This window comes from Lytechinus variegatus, chromosome 1, assembly GCF_018143015.1.
Source record: "Lytechinus variegatus isolate NC3 chromosome 1, Lvar_3.0, whole genome shotgun sequence".
In the NCBI taxonomy this organism is placed as follows: Eukaryota; Metazoa; Echinodermata; class Echinoidea; order Temnopleuroida; family Toxopneustidae; genus Lytechinus; species Lytechinus variegatus.
The window spans coordinates 29,621,476-29,642,417 of NC_054740.1; the positions used below are offsets into that span (position 1 = coordinate 29,621,476).

A 20,942-nucleotide genomic window follows, 5' to 3' on the forward strand; every position below is an offset into this window, starting at 1 on the left:
TGATTATATATCATCCATTTCATACATGAACTTTGAAGGTTTTTTCATCAATAGTGAAAATTGAAATTCTGAAAGCATTTTTTTTCCACTCCTGGTATATGCAATTCCAGGGCATTTGTCCTCCCATCCTCATTATTTCCATTACAATCATCAAGATATAGTGGCATGATTTGGGCCCGTAACATGAAGGTGCTTGATTAATCGCTATGTCAACATCAGAATTGTTCTTTCACAGAAGTGATTAATCTCTCAACTTGGGTTACGTGCCCAAGGATTTAATGAGACCACACTTTTATAGATGGGTGTGAGTGGTCACAAATAAAAAGATTTTAAAAAGCTGAAGAGTGATGATTATCTTACAATAGAGAGAGCCCCCCATACTTTTTGTCCAGACGTTAGCCAAAAAATAAGCTGAAAATCATAGCAAAAAAAGTCTGAAATCAGCTAAAAATCTGAACTCTCACACTCCTGCCAGTTAGAACTTATACTGCAAAATGCCCCAAAGTATATAAGTGAGAATATGAAAATACAAAAATGTGGCTCACTAAATCAATATATTGCCATTGCCATGAATATGAGGAAATCTGGGGATCGTTTCATCAACATTTTGATCCGACAAGTTGTCAGATCAGACATCTTTCTCTGATGTTGAATGGCTGAAAGGTACTGTTACTATTGTAACTGCCGGATAAAATGGGACTTGTCGGAGGTTTTATCCGACAAGTCCTTTCATGAAACGCCCCCCCCCCCCCGGAACTCTAGCATTCCATAAGTGGTTTAAAATGGGGAGGTCAACACTGAAAAGTTTAGGTTAGACTTGGGTTAAACCTAGGTTTATCAGAACACCAATTTTTTTTTCATCGAAATATATCGAAGTATGATCCCATGTTTACAGCATCCTTTTGACATTCCCAGTTTATTTCGATGTGGTTTTTGTTTTAATAACACTTGTACAAATGATACTCTTGCCAGTTTTCCTTGCACTTTCACTTCTTTTCCCTCCTCTATTTCTCACTTCTCAACCATTCAATCTTCAGCCTTACTTGCCATTTCTCTCATTCAATCCTCACATCAGGATTTCACCCTCAGTTCTCATGTTTTCCACTATAACTTCTAACTACTGAGTTTGTAGCTGCTCAGACTCCCTCCTTACTGCTCAGTATTTTCTTCTCTCACCCTTTCATTTTCATCCATGAACTTCTCTATGGCAAATGCAGGATCAAAGATATTGTATACTAGACAACAAACAGACAAATCTCAAGATTTATTTGCATTTTCACTTATTTATTTACCAGTTTGAACAATGTTGGTTGATACAGGTAAAATGACATTCTGCCTCTCCCAGTATTTTATAACACTGAGGTAAAGCTGTTGTACGTTTCTATTAAAACAAAAACATAGTCCAGTGTTCAAGAAGATAGATGACACAAAATATATTTGTTCGGGCCTTAAACTTTGAATCTCTACATCAAAGAGAAATATAAATATCAAAAGCAAAGTTCCAATAAAACAAAACAATGCATACACGTAAGTGAAAAAAAAGTTTAGAAATCTGCTAATTAAAAACAATCGTACTGTTAAGCACATGTGTTTGACAAGTTTTATGTTCACGGAAATTTTCACAAGTTTAAATTAAATGACAAATGTTGACTTGAGAGATGCTAAATTTACAAAATGCTAAACTTGCCCTTCAAAAACTAAATATTAAGAATTTTAACAGAGAATCAATCAACTGTTGTACAAATTATACAATTTGGCCTACATTTTTTTCATCTTTTTCATAGTACATGCTTTAAACAATATAAAAAAAAATTGTAAAATCAATAATCTACAGACAGTAGAAATATACTTAGCATTTATTGAGCAAACAGTAGGCCTCGAGATGAAAGACCTAGTCCCCATAATTTTAATAGAAATCTTCCCAAGCTCCCCTTAACATACCTCAAGTGATATTCATGCAGGCTCAACTTCACTACCGCTACACTACGCTCCACCTACTTGAACATCAAGTACATGGAGGTGAACTTGTTTGGACACTCTGACTCGCAAAGGTGGGGAAAAAAGGATATTTGTAGCAAAAAGTATATGAATCAGAAACAATGAGAAGGAATAAAAGCTATATTTCTTACCCTACACCTTTTTTCACAGACCACTCTGACTGTTTACCCTCAGGTTATCCTCAATATTGGTGATTTTTGGCCAGTATCTACATGTAATTCCTCACACGTATTATTTACGCCCGATTTTAAAACATCGCATGCCATCGGTCGCAGGCCAAACAGCATAGATATTTATATTATATTGGATGGCTCAGAAAATACCAAAAATATTCTGAGAGTTTGGGAATATATTCCAAGAATCAGTGGAACATTTTCCCAAACTCTAAAGAATATTTCTGGTATTTTGTGAGCCATCCAATATAATATATTTATGCTGTTTGGCCTGCAACCGATCACATGCAATGTTTTGAAATCTGCTGTGAATAATACGTGTGAGGAATTAGATACTGTTAAAAAATCACCAATTTTGAGGACAACCGGAAGATGGACACCGAGTGAAATAAGGGTGTAGAGTAAGAAATCAAGCTTTTATTCCTTCTCGTATCTTTTTGGTATAATTTTTGCAATAAATACCCTTTTTTTCTCACTTGCAACTTGGAGTATCCGTATGAGTTGAACGACTTGACATTCGGGTAGATGGAGCATAGTGTAGCGGGAGTGAAGTGGAGCTTGCACAAACATCACTTGTGGTACCCTTAACACAAAAAATAGCCATTGCGATCAGTGCAGAGTTCTACAGCTATATTATATAGCAAGTTCTTCAGGAACTTCTTCTAGTTCGCCATCAGGTAGTTCTCTATAGCCAACATACACATGTCCCTCTCTGGCTGGAAACGTTGTACGGATTTTCAACACGGCACATGCTGGGATGACGCGTCTATTACCTTTGCCAAGGATTCCGTGCACCCAATAGGTAAACATCCTGTATGCGCAGTATCGGTAGGATCTGTAGTAAGGATAAATGATGGAGAAACAAGGTCAAAATTAGGAAACAGGACTTTCTGACAATCGTTATTCAGATACACAATCAATTAAAAGTACATGCAAGTCATTCATCCATTATCAAGATTAAGTTAAATTTATTTTACAACTTCAGGATATAATTTTATGGCATCTATTTACTATTATCGCATCACAATTTGCTCCACATATTTTACCAACACATATTCCTTAAGGCTTTTGCGTACAGTTGTAGCAACTTAAATTACAATTTACAGAGCATAGAAGGTAATGCCAGGCTTAAAAAAAATGGTGAATCAAATCAATCAAGCCAAAAAATTACAAACTCGTTAGTCATGTTCATGTCGCTGCCAGCTGTACATGTAACTTTGTTACTACTGTCTGACTTCAAAGAGTGAATTTGACCTACTCGCTATCAAGCTCTTCGGGCAGTCTGGCTCGGTGTCCCCTGCAGTCAAGTCTTGCGACAAGAGCTGTCCGCAACACTGCTTTCTCTAAGCAGACTTTATTAAAGTCTTCGTGAGTTGTGATGCATGGAATGTCGTCGTCTCCTTCCATAAGTCTGTTGCAATTCGCTATCTCCTTGCAGCAGCGGCACTGAATAGGCTGATCTATGGGAACACAATTCCCGCAGGTGCACCAATGATTGTTTGCCATACGATCGGGTGGTGGTGGTGGAGGAGGATCTTCATCGGATGCTGGACCCGAGGCCGAGGTGTGAACTGCAGCTGCAGCACGTTTAGCTCGACGAGCTGCTATCTCTTCAGCCGTGTACTTGGGCTCGAAGTTGTAGGCTTGAGCGCTCTCCAACACAGTCACAGACTGAAGACGATTCATCGTCGTCGCGTGGATCGAGATCGAGTAACTTGCAAACAACAGGAACAGTGCACAGTCACAATTAAAAATGAGTTCAAAATACCATAAAAACAGGTAAAATAATTTGTTCCGTAGCACGGGCGTAGTACTATTGTGTTCACCAAGAAGAGTTCGTCAGATAACAATGTAAACAAAACAAGCTGCAGAATTACGACGAATTAAATAAAGCGCGAGCAAATGCAGAATGGATGGTAAATACGATGTCTGCGTACTGTCTGTTTTTTGGTTAGGAAAAAAAATGAGGGACTGTATTTTTTTTTAAATATTTTTTTATTATCAATAATATTTTTAGATATTTGTTTTGTTCAAAAAATGACTAAAAACTTTAATTAAATCAAATTAAAAAATATATATAATGATGAATTCATTTGCGTGCGTACGTGTGCGTTCATTCAAGATCTTGATCCAGCACATCCTCGCTCACAAAAGAAAATACATTTTACTCTTTTTTTTCATAATATCTTTGTTTTTAAGAAATTTATATTTTTGATAAAATACAATTTTATTGATAAAATAACTGTTCATCGTTTTTAGTATCTTTTTTAACTACAATTAATATAATTTATGTAAGAAAATATAGACGCACGTGTAACACAATCGATCCAAATAAGGAGATGTCCACAGATACGTCATCACGAGCGGCAGGCTCAAAATCATGGCTCCGCGCAGTGTACTCGAGAAAGGTATCAAAAGCCGATAGAATTTCGGTTTTATTTCTATTTTGGTTTCTTTTCCAAGGATTTTAAGAGGACTATAGTGGCAGTTGAAAATGCTTCTCTCCATACAGCCTCATTTGTGCCATGGGTTTTGGTTTCCTTTAATAGCTATCGTAATAATCTAGACAATGCCAGGCATATAGAGCTCCACATCAAATATATTCCAACATGTTCTATTAAACTAGATTTTCATCACAATAAAATGTTTACAGGGTTGATTTTCTATGTTTAGATCCTATAGCCTGATATATCATGATTTGTATTCTATAAATTTTATATTTCTATACAGTTTTCCCACATATTAATTGTATTTCGACTTCGGACTTCAAAAATGATTACAATGCAGTGGAGGTCGATGATCATAACCAGATGACATTGGGAGGTTGCATGGCGACATGTCAGGAATTTAGCTACAGGTTTGCTGGTAAGTAATACCAAGGAGATCAAACATTCCACAGCCTTGACAATGGTTTATGAGGGTTGGCGCTATGCAAAATGACTACAATAACTAAATCCTCCAGTTTCAGACAGTTATAAGAAAACTTTATGATCATAGATAAGCTGCATTCAAATTAAAATTTCCAAAATAGCCAAAATTTCCATATCACATGCGTACAATACAAATTCATCGCAATTATGTAACATGAAATTTACACTTAATCTCCAGGGTCTTGTTGCCTAATTAGTTACTATTATGGTAACTTTGCTACCCAGTGGTTACCATGGTAACGATGCTCAGTAGCCAATAATAATCAAGGATTTCATGCAAGTTAGCATCAGATGCCAACGTCACCATTATAGTAAATTTGATACATTAGGACCAAATGGTAGGACTACAACAATGAGATGAGTGGGTTATAAATTAATACAGTTTGATAGGATTTCTTTTGACATTTTAACATGGCACAGATAATGTCATGCAAGTATTTCTTTAATTGAGATGATAGTGCATATAGGCCTACTTATCATAATGACCATTCTTTCAGGTATATCTGGGAGTAAATGTCATTGCGCAAGAAATATGATGACAACTCACACAGATGATTTCAGTGCTACATGGGAATGCGATACACCCTGCCCAGGATCAGCGGCAAGCTCTAATCACACATGCGGAGGTGAAGGACATGTCTCTATCTATGCAACAGGTATGAGGTTATTCAGTTCACATTACTAATATTCTTGTAGATTTTGTTGCCTTTGTTCATGTTGCAAACAAAGGCTCTTTGATGACATCGATTCTGTCATTGCCAAATGACAGAATTAGATTGCATTATAAATTATACATTAGGTGCTGAACATGGCATGACAGGCAGATTTTCTGCAAAATGATAAATTCAAATGAGCAAAGTAATCAATCATATGACACTTGTGAATTTGATTCTGAAAGACAATGAAATTGACCATTGCAAATCTTTCAGCTTGGAAAATGAAATGAAAAGGAATGCTCATTGTTCAAGAAAAACAGAATTGGATTGATTTTAAATGCAGTATTCTCCAGACTACAAATTTTGATTTGCAGTTTCATTCATTGATATTACTGATGTGTTATTCATATTATTTCATTTTGCAGGATCCAGCTATCGTGGATGCTACCGTGGAAGGCCAAAGAACGGTGTGGTGGTCATTGAGCCTGCTGGTCCTACAACGATGGCAATGACCACCACCATGAAGGTCACCACACTTGGTGAAGAAATGACCACACAACCGGCTGAGGGATCAACTTTGAACAAGGAAACCACTGTAAATGATGTGATCACAACTGCTGGAGGTAATTATTGGATGATCAGCGATCATGATCGTTGAGGGGGGATAGGATTACTAATGCATCCCATCTTTCATCTATCACATGTTCAGTGTGTCTCATAAATAAAGGAAACCCAAGTTTAGAGGAAGATACCTCAATAATTAAGTATGTTTTCATTATGAAATTAACATTAATCGTAAGAATGTTATCTCTTCTTGATTCGAGGCCAAATATTTTCGTAATTGTTCACACCATGCAGAGTAAAAACAAAACGTCCTGAACAAAACTCAACCCATTTTTCCATGCAACTTGATTTTGACATTAAATTTTCAAAGTTTTCTTGCTCCTCTGTAAACTATTCATATCATATTTAGTATCAAATTGAAGAAGAAAAGTTGAATTTTATAATACAATTGAAAGACCATACATCGTTTGGGTATTTTGAAAATATTAACAGTTACTCTGGTTTTCTTTTCTGTGGGATACACTGTGATATAATTCTATTTGAAATTTGTTTTTGTATAACAGCGTTTTGAAACTTTTGTGTAAAGCGCTATATGAATATTTATCATTATAATTATAACATTACCATTGAAAATTTAGCAATATTCAAAGAATGTAGATTGTCATTTATCTGAGATACATCACATTGATCTAAGCCTATATCCCATAGAGTGAACGTGGTATGACTATTTCTTCAAAATATTGGTCATGTGAATCATAAGAACCCATTCACAAGATATACACACCTGGCTAGGTCGATGGAAGTGAAATGTAATTGAATTTATGTAAACAAATGAACATACAGATAGGGAGATAGAAAGATATATCAATAGATTAGATTAGATAGATAGATAGATAATAGGTATGTCAATATAAAAAGAGATAAATTAATGGATATCAATGAATACAAAACCTAATGAAAGAATATAAACATAAGTAGGGGAAGGCGGGGTAAGTTGTGACACTTTTTACATTTTGCATGTTAGAATTGATATTACTAGCACTATTGTAGAAATAAGTACCTTGTCTTTAAATTTGATTCTTGGGAAATGTTTTTCACCTACATATAACTTTCTACCCCCACACTGAAAGTCATCGTGACCTTTGAAAAAAACCAATGTCAAATGGCTCAAATTGCCCCATATATGGGGTAAGTTGTGCCACCGTCTGTGGTAAGTTGAGCCACAAAAACTATGTACAAAATGTATGGGGGAGAACCAGCATGTCAATTTTTTGTTTAAAGTCTTTTCACTTGCTAATTCTCTATAAATACTTACATCCTTTAAAAGGGAAAGAGCAGTCATGTAAATTTGCTCCTTTCAGCCTGCATTTCAATCAATATTTATGGTTTGTTTGTTTTTTAATATACATTACCATAAGAATTACCATGGCTCAACTTGCCCCATGCTGTTTGGCTCAACTTACCCCATGCTGTTTGGCTCAACTTACCCCAGTCCGAACTTAGTGCGATAATTTTGTATCCACACATTTATTATGCATCCATCATATAAAAGACTATGACAAGAATGAAGATCCATACCTGGACTAACAATGTTGTTATCATGTCTTTACTATATTTAAAGATGTGTGTGTGAATAAAGCACTTGTCTATTTCACACTCTTTTTTGCTTTTTTGGCTGAAATTTATACTTTTCCCTCTAAAAAACTACTTTTTGTTTCAAAGTGGAAAACAATGTGGTGGGGTTAGGGGTTATGCTATGGGTCATCAATACATGACACCACCACAATGTCTGACTCATTCATTATTGGCCTGGGGCTGGTGGCTCAACTTGCCCCTATGCTCAACTTACCCCGCCTTCCCCTACATAGAATTGAACACAGGTAATATAACCAAATAATGAATGGAAGTATTCTCATTTTCAAAATTTATTGTTTAATTTTTTTATTTTTTAATAGTTTAAATTGCATTTAAACTTCCTTTATCACTTTGTTTTTATAACTTGTTTTATCCATCTCTTTTTAAGAGGATGGAACAACTATTGGACCAGTCAGCGGAGCAGTTGGGGCTGGGACCACTAATTCAGCCTCGGGTAATTATATACCTCACACATTTACAGCGTAACTTCTTCCTAGTACGATGGAACTGTTTTAAACTTAAAGGGGCCTCCCTGACGGATCACAATGAGCTACTAGATGCTTATTTGATATTATTAAATCAATAATTACATAATATATAAGCAAATTCACTAATTAAAAGTGATCCTTCACGTACAGATAAGTTCTATGTAAAAACATGAGTGAAGTCATGCATGAATGAGTGAATAGACGTTAAAGGTGACAGTATCATTTTGAATATTACAAGAAGATGTAACATAATACTATACTGTGCAGTTAAGAGTGATATTAGCATTTCTTGCTCTTTATATTGATGTGTGCTCACTCAACCAACCATTGTTTTCAAGAGAAATTCCAGTAGTTGCAGTAAACACTGATTTCATGAAAAAGTCTGTAAAACAAGGCTTAATTGTCAGTATATCATCGAGGATCTAGATCTGGTACAGTTACATAAACTGAACTTCGTGAAATCTTGAAATCTACGCTGAATAATGTTCAGACTGATGATCCCCAACACAGATAAGCGCACGTGGGACAGTGTATAATTATTGCTTCGAATGTCAGGCCCGACGCTCTACCCGAATCCTGTGCTTATTTGATGATTTCTCAGCAATTACACAATTTCTTCCAGAATCCTTTGGCACATACGTTTTATTCATACAAACAGACACTTTGGTGGTCATTTCATTGGATTCTGTACGGACTCATTTTGATATCGTTACCAAAACTAACATTCACCTTTAATATCTTTCTCAATGAGCTTGTAACTATGTTCTTTACACTGAAAAAGAAACACAGATTGGGTTGGAATGAAGATCTGCACTATCAAGGAGATAGAGAAATAATACACATACAGAGTATCCCAAAATATTAGAATTGGATGCAATGGTCACTCTGCACCCAGATGATAATGGGTATCCAGCAGGATGAGCTTACCAATGTATTATGCTAAGCATTTAAGTTTGGAATGTTGGAATAGTCTCCAGCCCGGTGGGGTCACTCAGCCGCAGAGGGGGACACGTATGACCGTTACCACAAATGCAAGTGACCCCCTATTGCAGTCAATTTCAAGGACATTTTGTGAAATTTACCCCCCATTTTCACGCAAAACAAGGACAAAATTGCGGTAAAATGGTACCTTGAAACACCCCTAATTATAAGAGTGCTCAGTCCTTAAAGATGACCAAGAGCCAAGTCATACTGATACAATAATCCAAAAGAACTTTATTTTTCTTGAAAAATAAGAAAAGTAACGGTAGAATAATTCTTTGTAAAAATAAATGTAGAGTTGTCCATATAAAGATACAGAGCATGATGCGCGCGCCCTCTGCGGCTGGTGACTCGGCGACGGATTTTACATCGTTCTCCCCTTTTTCCTGACCCCTATTTCCATCAGATCGAGGACGGTGAGCACCCCTATTTTCACTACTTCGAGGAGTGTTCTGTCCGCGGACGTTCCGTGAAATTGACCCCTTTTCCCGCAATTTTGGTAACGGTCATGCGGTCCCCAAGTCACATTGAGTGACCCCACCGGGGTCTCCAGTCCCCAGGGAGTAGACAATGTGTAAAAAGGCTGTCAGCACAAAAATCCAATCTGTGAAGCTCTTTGATACATCATTCCAAATGTAGTAAGAACTGGGGTATTTAAGGTGTTATCATTAAAAAAACGACAAGAGTGTTCGTTCCAAAAAAAAAAAAAGGAAAAGGAAAAGAGTATGTAATAAAGAATTAATTGATAATGATATTGGCCGTATTCATGTTCCAGGTATGACAGGAGCTGCAGGAAGTGGAACTGTCGCAGGAAGCCCACAACAACCAGGTACCACAGAACCACCAACTACAAATGCCCCAACGACTACAGCTGCACCAACCACCACTGACGGTGTAACCACACCCTATGTTACAACCGTCATTCCATACCCTGGCATAACCGTCAATGAATGCATGGGTGAATGCGATGTCCTCGGCTTTATGTATGCCTCTCTTTACAACGGAACACACTGTATCTGTCATAACTCGATGGCTGCACTCGATGTTGAGTACGATGACGAGGCAAACTGCGATATCGAGTGTGAGGGGGGCAATGACTACGGTGGTGGGTTGATGTGCGGTGGCGAGGGATATGTGTCAGTTTATCAGAACAAGCTCTTTGGTAAGGAACTATGCAAGCCATGAAATCAATGTTGGATATTATTGATCATATTGTAGATGTATAAACTCCTCCAATAACAGTCCCTCTTTCATCAGGACTTCTCACTCTCTATATTAAACCCTCTGCCCCTTTCTTTCTCTCTCTCTCTCTCTCTCTCTCACCTCATGAATTCATACTCAAATATTGTACTGTGTTGACATTAACTTTTCTCCTTAGTTTCGTTCAGAACTTGTTTTTACCATTAAAAGTATTATACTGTTTATTTATGACCTCCAGCTTTGACAGGAAATGAATAAATAATAAACAAACTGAATAAATAAATCAGCCTCTCCCAATCCCTGATAGGAGCATCAGTTCTCAATTCAAAAGGGAAATAAGTAAATGATATTGAAAACAGAAATGAAACCCTATTGAAAGTAGATGTCACTATTACTTATAAAAATATATTGTTCAAATATTTGTTTTCTCATATTCCAATACCCCCCCCCCCCAGAAACTACAACATGGACTGACTGGTACAGTGGGGACTCTCCCTCTGGGGATGGCTCTGATATAGAGATGCCTGATGATTTTCGAGCAGCGAAACCATGGGTGTGTGACAACCCTGTTGATATCCAGTGTAAGACCACTAATGATCTACGCTATGATGAAACAGATGACGTTCTGGCTGTACCATGCACGTTACAAGGAGGGATTAATTGTACAAAGGTATTGGGACTGAGATACAGATATATATGTACTAGACATATCTTTAGAGGGAGACTATCCCCTCAGGAGGTCAATATTATAGATATTTGGACTGCTATGAGAGGCATGGTTGTTTCTAGAGGCTCAAGGGTACTGCAGCGTGACTATGCCCGAGGGCATGATCTGGCCGGTGCGGTACCCGCGAGCCGTAAGAAACAACCATGTCTCGAATATCAAAGTAGTCCATATTTTATGAACAGAATTAATAATAAGCCTACCAAACTTCTCCAAAATAGATCTAACTTAGACCTAGATCTAGACATCTGAGATGACATTTACATCTACTTAATCAGACTAGATGATAGATCTAAAAGTTAACAGCTAGGTCTCAAGTCAAATAATTAAGCAGTTCATGAAATAAAATAAGTCTAACTATCCAAAATAACATTAGTAGATCTATATCGTTAGATTTAGATCTACACCTATATCTTAATCTACGTCAGATCCTTAGAAATGGCAAACATTAGATCTTAAACAAGTTAGGCCTAAAGTAAGATATAGATCTACATCTACTCTAGGCCTAAATTAAATAGCATCCCCTGACATTGATTCTAACGTTAGTTAGGCCATTAAGTTATATATAACTTTAATTGGGCCTAGATCTAGGCCCTAGTAATACTCGATTCTAGCCAAAGCCCAAACTCACCTTTTGCGAGTTTATTTAGATTAGCACGCAAAAGGTGAGTTTGGGCTTTGGCTAGAATCTAGTATTAGCTTTAATAAAACAAGGATTGAATTGATCAATCCGTTAAAGAGTCCATGATTAGTTCCCTTTAGATTCTTTCCAATAATCTCTTTATCCTTGAGCAAGCCAGAGTCGCAAACCAGTATCGCTCCATCGATATGTCACATACGTTGTGCACGCTTGCGCAATAAGCGCGTAAATGCGCAAGTCAGAGATGCCAAGTTCAAAGACCAGCTATGCGCGAGATTTTCTGTGAATCTGAGTGAGATCACAGACATTGTGTACAATGTATATGGGGATAGGCTGTGCTAGGTGCGTGAGATAGATATTTGAGGGGCTGAACAAGAGTCCAAAATGCTTGAGTCTCACGCATAATGCGTGAGACTTGGTAGCTCTGGCAAGTTGCCTAGAATTGTTGATTTAATCACAGACATTTACATGTATGGTAGCCGCAATCACCGCAGAAAGCACCATTTTACATGCAATTTAAACTGGGATCTCAGCCAAATTCAACAATGGCCATCGTTAAGGGGCATATCAGGGGGCAGAAATCTTGTTAAAGTTGAATTAAGAAGGGGGTGAGTTTCCATAAATATGGGTTCCACACATAATATAAAGTATATATCAGTTGTTCAAACAGATAGCATGTCACAAAAATCTTCTGCCTTCTCGATATTTTGCTTTGAAAGTCTATGAATTAGCCACCTGTCAGAGCCCGAGAGACGAGTGTACAGAAAAATCACTCTGAGTGTGACGTCACCGGAGGGAATTTAGTGTAAGAGGTGCCTGGGTGTAATACAGAAATGCTATGCAGAGAGAGAAAGATGATTTTACAATTTTTTGTCAAAGCAACTCAAGTCAAACAAATAGGAATCATATGTACAAATCTTTACTTTACCTGTATAAAGAACAGTATGAATAACTATCATGAACTCTTAAATCATGATGAAAGATTGAAAACAGTGAGTTATTGAATGATATTTTCACTATTTCTCATTTATTTTATCACGATGTTCCATCAAGTGAGTAGCTGGAAAGTAATTCCGGCGGCTAGCTCAGCTCTGCGCGCGCTGCATGCAGATATGCTATATACAATACACTCAAGTACACCCAGTGCCTGGGTGTACCTGAGTGTACTGCACTGTAGTGGGGTAGTGTTCTGGTATGTCGACCCCCAGACCATCCCCATATATATATCTATGGTCGAACCGCAGTTCATGACCATGCAGCAATCCCCTGACGTCTTTTTCTTCTTTCCTTTTGTCTTTGACTCCATTTTTATATCCTGTGGATCATTTCCACTCATGGCTCATTCCACAGAACAATCTTGAATCAACTTACTATTCTTCTCGGCCTCCCGAGTTGTTTTCTACATGTATATTTAATTACGCTAGAGGTCACCGTCACACATACAAATGCAATTCGCAAGTGAGTTGAAGACAGCATGAAAGGTATGCGGTCCGGCAGCTCGACAGCTAGCTGCGCCGGAGCGGGTGGCCGGTCGGCACAAAGCAATTCCGCAACCAACTGTGTTTTTTGCAAGAGCCGCGTCACACGCGGATAAATATATCATAACACGTCTGCTACGTTATCGACTGGTGAGAAGATCTTGGTCAAATTTCATATTATTCGCCTTGAAATTATTCCTTTAGGGTCTATGGTATCATTATGAGGGAATTTACATATTTGGAATAATAGTATGGCCATAAATATAATTTTAATCATTTCCTTTTTGCAAGTTCTCCGGCTCGCAGATACAACTTCAACTGCAGTTTATTCAATTGTTTCGCCACGGACACAGTCCGGAACGAAAACAAGGCATTAAAATCGTCTAAAATTGCTACAAAGAAGAACAGTTTTAACAATGTAGGGTCATATTATTGACAATATGTCTTATGATAATTATTACTTCCTTTCAACATCGTTCACATAAAATCAATAGCGATAAAATTAAGTTTTGACACAAAAGTAAATATGAAGGCGTACGTGCATAGTACACAAAACAGCACTGCCTTGTTTACTACGATACCCCCGGTGACGTCACAGTCAAAGAACACCCGTCTCGGTAGGCATTGCAGGAGCGAACTCAGGGAAAATGAGTAGCGATAAATCGTTCAAATTCACTATTTTGAAAAAAGAAAATGGGGGGTCGAATCACCTCTTAGTGTTTGGTGGGTTGTAAGGTTGCTATTAATGTAAATATCTCAATATTTTGAATCGTCTTCTTAATTCAACTTTAACTATGCCCTTTGCCCTTGGCTACTACCGAAGTTTGTTGTAATTGCAGGCATGGTGGATTACATGACCCCAATTTTGACCAATCAGAGGATTCAACATTCTTAAAGAGAAGTTTAAAATACACAATAGGTAGATTCTCAAAGAGATGATAGACCGAAATGTAGTCCTATTGATAAAGCAAATGAAAATATTTTGAATTTGAGTAGATATTATGACAATCATGCGAATTAGAAAACAGAAGCATTTGGAGACATATGGTAGTCTCTTTGTTCCTTGGCAATATATCTGTTTGATGTTGGGAGACTGTAAGATGAAAACCTTGCATTCTCTTGGGAAGAAATGTTTGAGTGATACCAGGGCCTGTAATGAATAGCTTAGCAATTGATCATGTGACTGATTTCTGTGATTGATTGCATTGATTATTGTGAATGATCAACGTTGAAAATCAGCCTCATAATCAACAACTCAGCTCTATGTTACAGGCTCTATGCAATGCTGTCCAAGCTTTCTGTAGAATGGTTGCTTTATTCAAAGGGAAAGACCGATTAGGCAAAGAGTCCAAATTATTATGAGCCCATTAAATATGATGAAATAGAAAGTAGAAATAGCTAGTACTGGCGAGAATTGCATGTTTCTTCTAATTCCGTATTCATGAAACTAGCCAAAAGAAGAATGCACTTGATATATATCTTGATATATATCTATCTACATAAAGTTTGTGCTCTTTGAAAGGCTTTCCATGCTAAAGCCACGATAATATCCAAGTTCCTTTGGAAGCAAATAAAGATGTGAAATGGTATGCAATATGCCCATGCAAGAACTGAATGTTATAAATGTGGTTTAAGGATAATACCCCCCCCCCCCCCGATACCTGGTAAGATTCATTGGGAGATGCTGAGGCTTCAATATGTGTTCTCTGAGTCTGACTCGCCCTCCAGAGAGCTCTATTCTAGGAGCGAGGTATTCTAGGAGAACGTCTATACATGTGGAAACTGTATCTGGGGTAATAGTCCATGTTGGGAAGGTACATTATATGATACTGGAATTTTCCAAGTAACTTTCTTTGAAATTAAAACATCTCCCTTGTCCTATTTTCTTAATTCTATCAGGAGGATCAGACCATCTATTTCAATGTGACAATCAACATTACTAACTATAATGTCTACGACATCAACGTCACCACCCAGATACAGCAATATGGCTGCTCGCATTACGGCGTTGCTGCCAACGGGAGCCTAGTCTACCTCAAGCCTTACACAGAGACCTACATCTGAACCAACCACTACACCCTTCCCAGGCACCACTGGTGGGCTAGCAAGTACTGCCACAATGGGTGCTGCTGGCACCTTCACTAGTATGGCTATGAGCACCACTGCCAACATGCCGCTGTACCTCAATACCACAGTGCAGTGTGGGAATGCAACGGTAGATTAGGTAGAGACTCAGACGATGAATGATTCTATAGTGGTGTTGTCATGGAAACTCGTACAAGAAAATGCTTGTGAGGATTACAAGATCAGGCTGAAATGCCCCAAGGGTAAAGTCCTTGATTTTCCTCAGAATCCTGGCTATGCATAAAGAATATAAAGCCACCAGAACAGGCATGTTTTAAAATCTTTTGATTTTGACTAGAAGGGACTATTTATACACTATTTAGGGAATCAATACACTACTTGTATATAGTTAGACTTAATTTAAATTGAATCTATGATTGAAAAATGCGCTAAAGCCCTATATTAAATCTAAGTTAGATGTAGACTGAGTTTTCTACACATAACCATAACAGAGCAATTTAAAGTCTGCCTTCAGCTTTGGTAATAAAAAATCAACAGTTGCAAACTTGCATGGAGCAAAACAATTATTAAATTGAATTTTTTAGGATCAAACAAACTATACTGATGCAATTAAAATGGTACCAGGTTATTTTTCTATCCTCAAATAATTGTTATGACAATTTTGTCTCATCACAGAGCACAAAATGTGGACCCACTGTTTGTGCTAATATTTGCTTATATTACAGAGAAAGACAAGGCAATTGGTTGCTATGACAACAGTGATGTTAGCGAGGTCAAGTCAACTCCCCTCGCTTTGGACTTTGCCACCTGTATCGCCTCTTGCCGTGACGCTGGGTACCGCTACATGGGTCTGCAAAATGACATCGGAGAGTGCGCTTGCGGGAACAGCATGGCCAATCAGGAGACCTCAATTGATCAGTGTGCACAGACATGCGGTCAGAATAATGAACCATGTGGTGGTATCAGCAAACAGGCCGTGTATTTCTCAGGTATGCCACTCAATGCATGATTTGCACTAATAGGATTTCATTTCTTTTTTTAGATCTGTGCAACTATAAATTTTCCCCTACTCCTTGTAGCTGTAAAATAAAAAGTCCTTTATCACTGTTTTTCTTTCACTAATTCATTGTAAACAAGATGAGGCCCCATTCCCCCAATGCTGATGAAAAGAAAATGGGAAATTATTTATTATATATTTAATCATTTTCAATTTATTCAGACATAGTTAAACAAGTTCACAAGATCAGAGAGATAATTACTGTAAAATAATAACATAATCAACTAAATCAAGATTTCATCTATGGCAGTATAAATAGTTGTTTTTTGGTACAATCTTGGATTCTTTCCACATCTAGGGTGTGCGCTACCCTTTGAAGTCAATACAACAATGATGACAGGAACACTCATGCATAACAATGATGATTCCGATGACTATGGGCTATGGTTCTATGCCCTGGGCGATACGCCTTCCGTAGACTTGGGAAACTTCACCAATGAAGGAGAACAGCTTGACTTTCAAGTTGACATTGACCTCGGAAGACCAAGGACGATCTCAAAGGTATGTGAAGGTGTAATTAATCTGTTGAGTTCTGGGAATGCGTGGTGCCTAATACTGCCTATACAAAGATCTGTAGGAACTGCATGTTTTAGTAGTTAATGATTTAAATCAAACAGTATCACTGCTGGTGTTACACAATGTCTTACCTCTAAAAATATAAAATAATCAGGTGACAGAGGGAAACAACATGCCTGCCACACCCATCTTCTCTTTGAGATTGGATAGAAGCTTCACATGGCATTTTTTGCTCCATGGAAGACCTTGGTTAATGGTTTTATGGTTTTACTTATGATCAGGTCTGGGATTCAAAAGGCATGCTTTCATTTTGGAATGAATTTCACAGAATTTCTCAATTCAGAACATACAAGATTGCACTGTCCCAGGGCCCAGTTACATGTACATTTTGATTTAACACATGGATGTTGAAGACTTACAAATTAAATCAATAATGTAATAACATTGCAAATAATTCCTAGACAATTGTTTCTGTTATGCTGCAGGACCCAGAAACCAATATTCATACAATAGTAATGATTGGAAGATCTGTTGTGTAATGTAATGCTAGAAATCAATATTCATACTAGGGTAATGATTGGAGGACCAGTGTAATGAAAATGGTATTATTCTGACTTCACAATAATAAAAAAAAAACAAAGTTTCTGCAGAGTTATTAGTTTCAATACAAGAAGAATCTCTTCAATCAGAAGACTTAGAATCAATTGATAGTAAGGAAATGAAAGCATCGACTATATTGAAGAGAATGTAATACAATATAACTGCATTGTGCTCATCCAAATAGTAGTAGATATTACCTACCTAGACTTTAAACATAATATTTCATTTTCCCCAAGGGAATATAATTTACCCGAAGTGCAGCGCTGGGGAAAAAATATAGCTTCAGAGGGGAGTTGAAATGATATTCATTAAAAGATGGACAAGGCAATATCTGTTATATAGTCTGTGTAGATTCCCAATCAGAGATTGCACTCGTCATTTGGCTACATGGTTAAAGAGATATGCCAGTAGTTGCAGTAAACACTGATTTCGTGAGAAAGTCTGTAAAACCAGGCTTACATGTAATTGTCAGAATATCATCAAGGATCTAGATCTAGTACAGTTACATAAACTGAACTTTGTGAAATCTTGAAATCTAGGTTGAAAAACATTCACACTGAAGATCATCAACACAGATAGGCACACATGGGACAGTGTATATCATTATTGCTGGAATAAAGACCCGACATAAGTCACTGAATCCGCGCTTATTTTGCTCATTTCTCAGCAATAACACAATTTATCCCAGAATCCTTTGGCACATATTTTTCATTCATACAAACAGACACTTAGGTGGTCACTATATTAGATTCTGTAAAAAGTCATTTTAAGATCGTTACCAAAACTGGGATTTATCTTTAAGCGAAATTCTTGCTGCAGCTCTGATCCATCCACGTCCTAATAGACAAATTTTTGAAATATACAGCATGTGCACTCTTCATGCAATTGATGCATAAACACTAGCACGTACATCAAATAAACGACTCAACTTGTAAACAGCGAGAGATGTCACCTTAGTGAATATAATGCCACAGTTTACAATAAAACACAGTTATATTCACCGAGGTGACGTAAAAACATAGAATATAACAAATGGGATCCTTGCAGCTACATGAATGGTCACATGATGGCGTATTGACATATCACTGATTAGGATCCACACATAACCTATGTAATATGTGAAATCAATCACCATCTTGGACACCTAACCTAATTTAAATTTACTCTGAGTTCCTGAAAAGGAGACATTTTCTGAAAGACTTAATGATTGACCTGATCACTTCTCATTACCAGCTGGAAACCAAGGGTCTATACATGAGCAAAGCAGACACCTGGACGGGGGTCTCATCTTTTAGCCTTGGATACCGTCTAAGAGCTGATCATGATCTAGAGGTCCTCACACAGCCTGGTAGTACAGAAGCAGTGGTAAGTCTGAATACTTTATCAGTCATTAGGGGAATAGGAGAAAAAAATTCTCTTAATTTGGGCTTTGATATTTTCAGACATTTGCATCGTTCACAAAAAATTTACATCTCCAGTGAAAATCCTACTTAATTAGACCGAGAGCCTCATCAGTTCTAAGTGGATAATTTGTCTGTCTGTGGTATCATGGTATCTTACTTAACATTATTTTTATCCTCAATTGTTGGTATACCTTGGAAACTTCAGGACTGGGGATGACTTAATTGACTTGGAAATGTTGTATCACTTCCTGTTTTTAACGCTTGATTCATTATTTTGCACACAGGTGTTTGAAATGTCTGACTTTAGTTCAGTAACGGAGCATGATCTTGGTGATTTCTTGATGGCCAGATTTATCTACATCTACGTCAAATCATACACAGACTTCCCAGCATTGAAACTTGAAGTGTATGGATGTGCAGACTAGTCAAGAAGGATTCCATTTCAGAGAAATATATAATGCATTTCAATATACAGTATTACAGTGCATTCCAGAAAAACTGAGATTTGAACTGCTTCGTCTAGAAGATTGGAGAGATCAATGTCAAGTTCCATTTTTCTTTAATATGACGTAAAAGGATGATGCATATTTCAGCCTTCGAACATTCAATTTCAGTGTCAAGCTGAACAGGATTATTGGTCAACAATTTTTAGGATATCACCTTCTTGTAGAAGAGAGATATGGCTCATGAGCATCACTTTATGTTGTTTTACATCGCTTACTGAAAATTTGTTGCTGTTTGATTGATAGAGAGCCCTTCACATGACTAATCATAATTTCACCACGAAAATGAAATTCATTGGAGATAAAAAATAGTTCATGACGTCAGACTAGAATAGATTTTTACTATTTAGAGTCGACTAAATACCATGCAATCACTCCGGCACAGCGCGCAATAGGTTGCCTCCCCGGGCAAGTAGAGTGATGCAACCGCGCAGACACTTTATCATGTGTCCGCTGAGTGCAGCGCACTCGGCCAAGGTAAAAATACAATATACTAGCTGAATCACTAACTCTCTGATAACAAAATGTCAATGTGAAATTATTTCTTGCTTGATTATAATGAATCTGTATGCTGAAAATCTGAAAAATAAAGATGGCCATCAATCATTTGATCATCAAAAATTTTGGCTGCTTGATTTAAGTTAAGCCACGTTAGTTCACAAATGGTAAGTGGAATTATTAGAAGATCAATCTATCACATTACCGCTGCTCAACACCAAACCACCCAGGGTGATGCTTGGGAGCCGGCGGTAACTGGCTAGCTTAGAATGTTAAGCCAATCCTAGTCAAGACCATGGAGATGGGTCAATTAGGACTAGGTTACCAATATTTGTTTTTGTACTTTGATATGGAAGGGATATAAAACAAATATACCAGGCGTTTCTTTCAAAAGTCTAGGGGAAGTATTCATCCTTAGTTGGTCTGGCAAAGTTACTATTTCCCTTGGGGCCAAAGGGAAAAAAATTATAGTAATTGCTGTATCAACCTCGGATAAAATATTTCCACTATACCTTCTCAATATATTTGCGTGATATTTTGTTCACTAAATCTCTGAATAAAAATTTACACATGTATTTCTGCTCAAAACTTTGGTGACAGGCCTCATATTTCATTGTCCAGAATATTCAATAGTCTCAAATGCACAAAGGAGATATATTGATAATCTTTTACATCTGGTGTTAAGTTTTGAATCCACAAATCATCACATTTTTGGTGATTGTGATATGTTCCCTGAAAACAGGTTAACTTTCTTTCTGGGATGCATTGTATATACTATTAACAGCCTAACAAATGTTCAGATTGTGTATAAAA

General features: G+C 37.3%; 1 protein-coding gene and 1 pseudogene across 1 annotated transcript; one reads left to right on the forward strand and one right to left on the reverse strand.

The window, feature by feature from the left end:
- Positions 1-46: 46 nt before the first annotated feature.
- LOC121410775 (P2X purinoceptor 7-like) lies at positions 47-4,117 on the reverse strand. The gene is made up of 2 exons (XM_041603083.1): positions 3,430-4,117; positions 47-3,006 (listed from the first exon to the last, which is right to left on the reverse strand). The coding sequence occupies exons 1-2, from the start codon at positions 3,855-3,857 to the stop codon at positions 2,805-2,807; spliced, it is 630 nt and encodes a 209-aa protein (XP_041459017.1). The 5' UTR covers positions 3,858-4,117; the 3' UTR covers positions 47-2,804.
- Positions 4,081-19,998, forward strand: LOC121430181 (annotated as a pseudogene).
- Positions 19,999-20,942: the final 944 nt, after the last annotated feature.

What these genes read in the sequence shown, in the direction of transcription:
- LOC121410775 (XM_041603083.1), bottom strand. Translation starts at nt 3,857, where the DNA reads ATGAATCGTCTTCAGTCTGTGACTGTGTTGGAGAGCGCTCAAGCCTAC. An exon ending in CCCGAAGAGCTTGATAGCGA is followed by an intron (nt 3,007 to 3,429) that starts GTAGGTCAAATT and finishes TCCTTACTACAG; the next exon opens with ATCCTACCGATACTGCGCAT.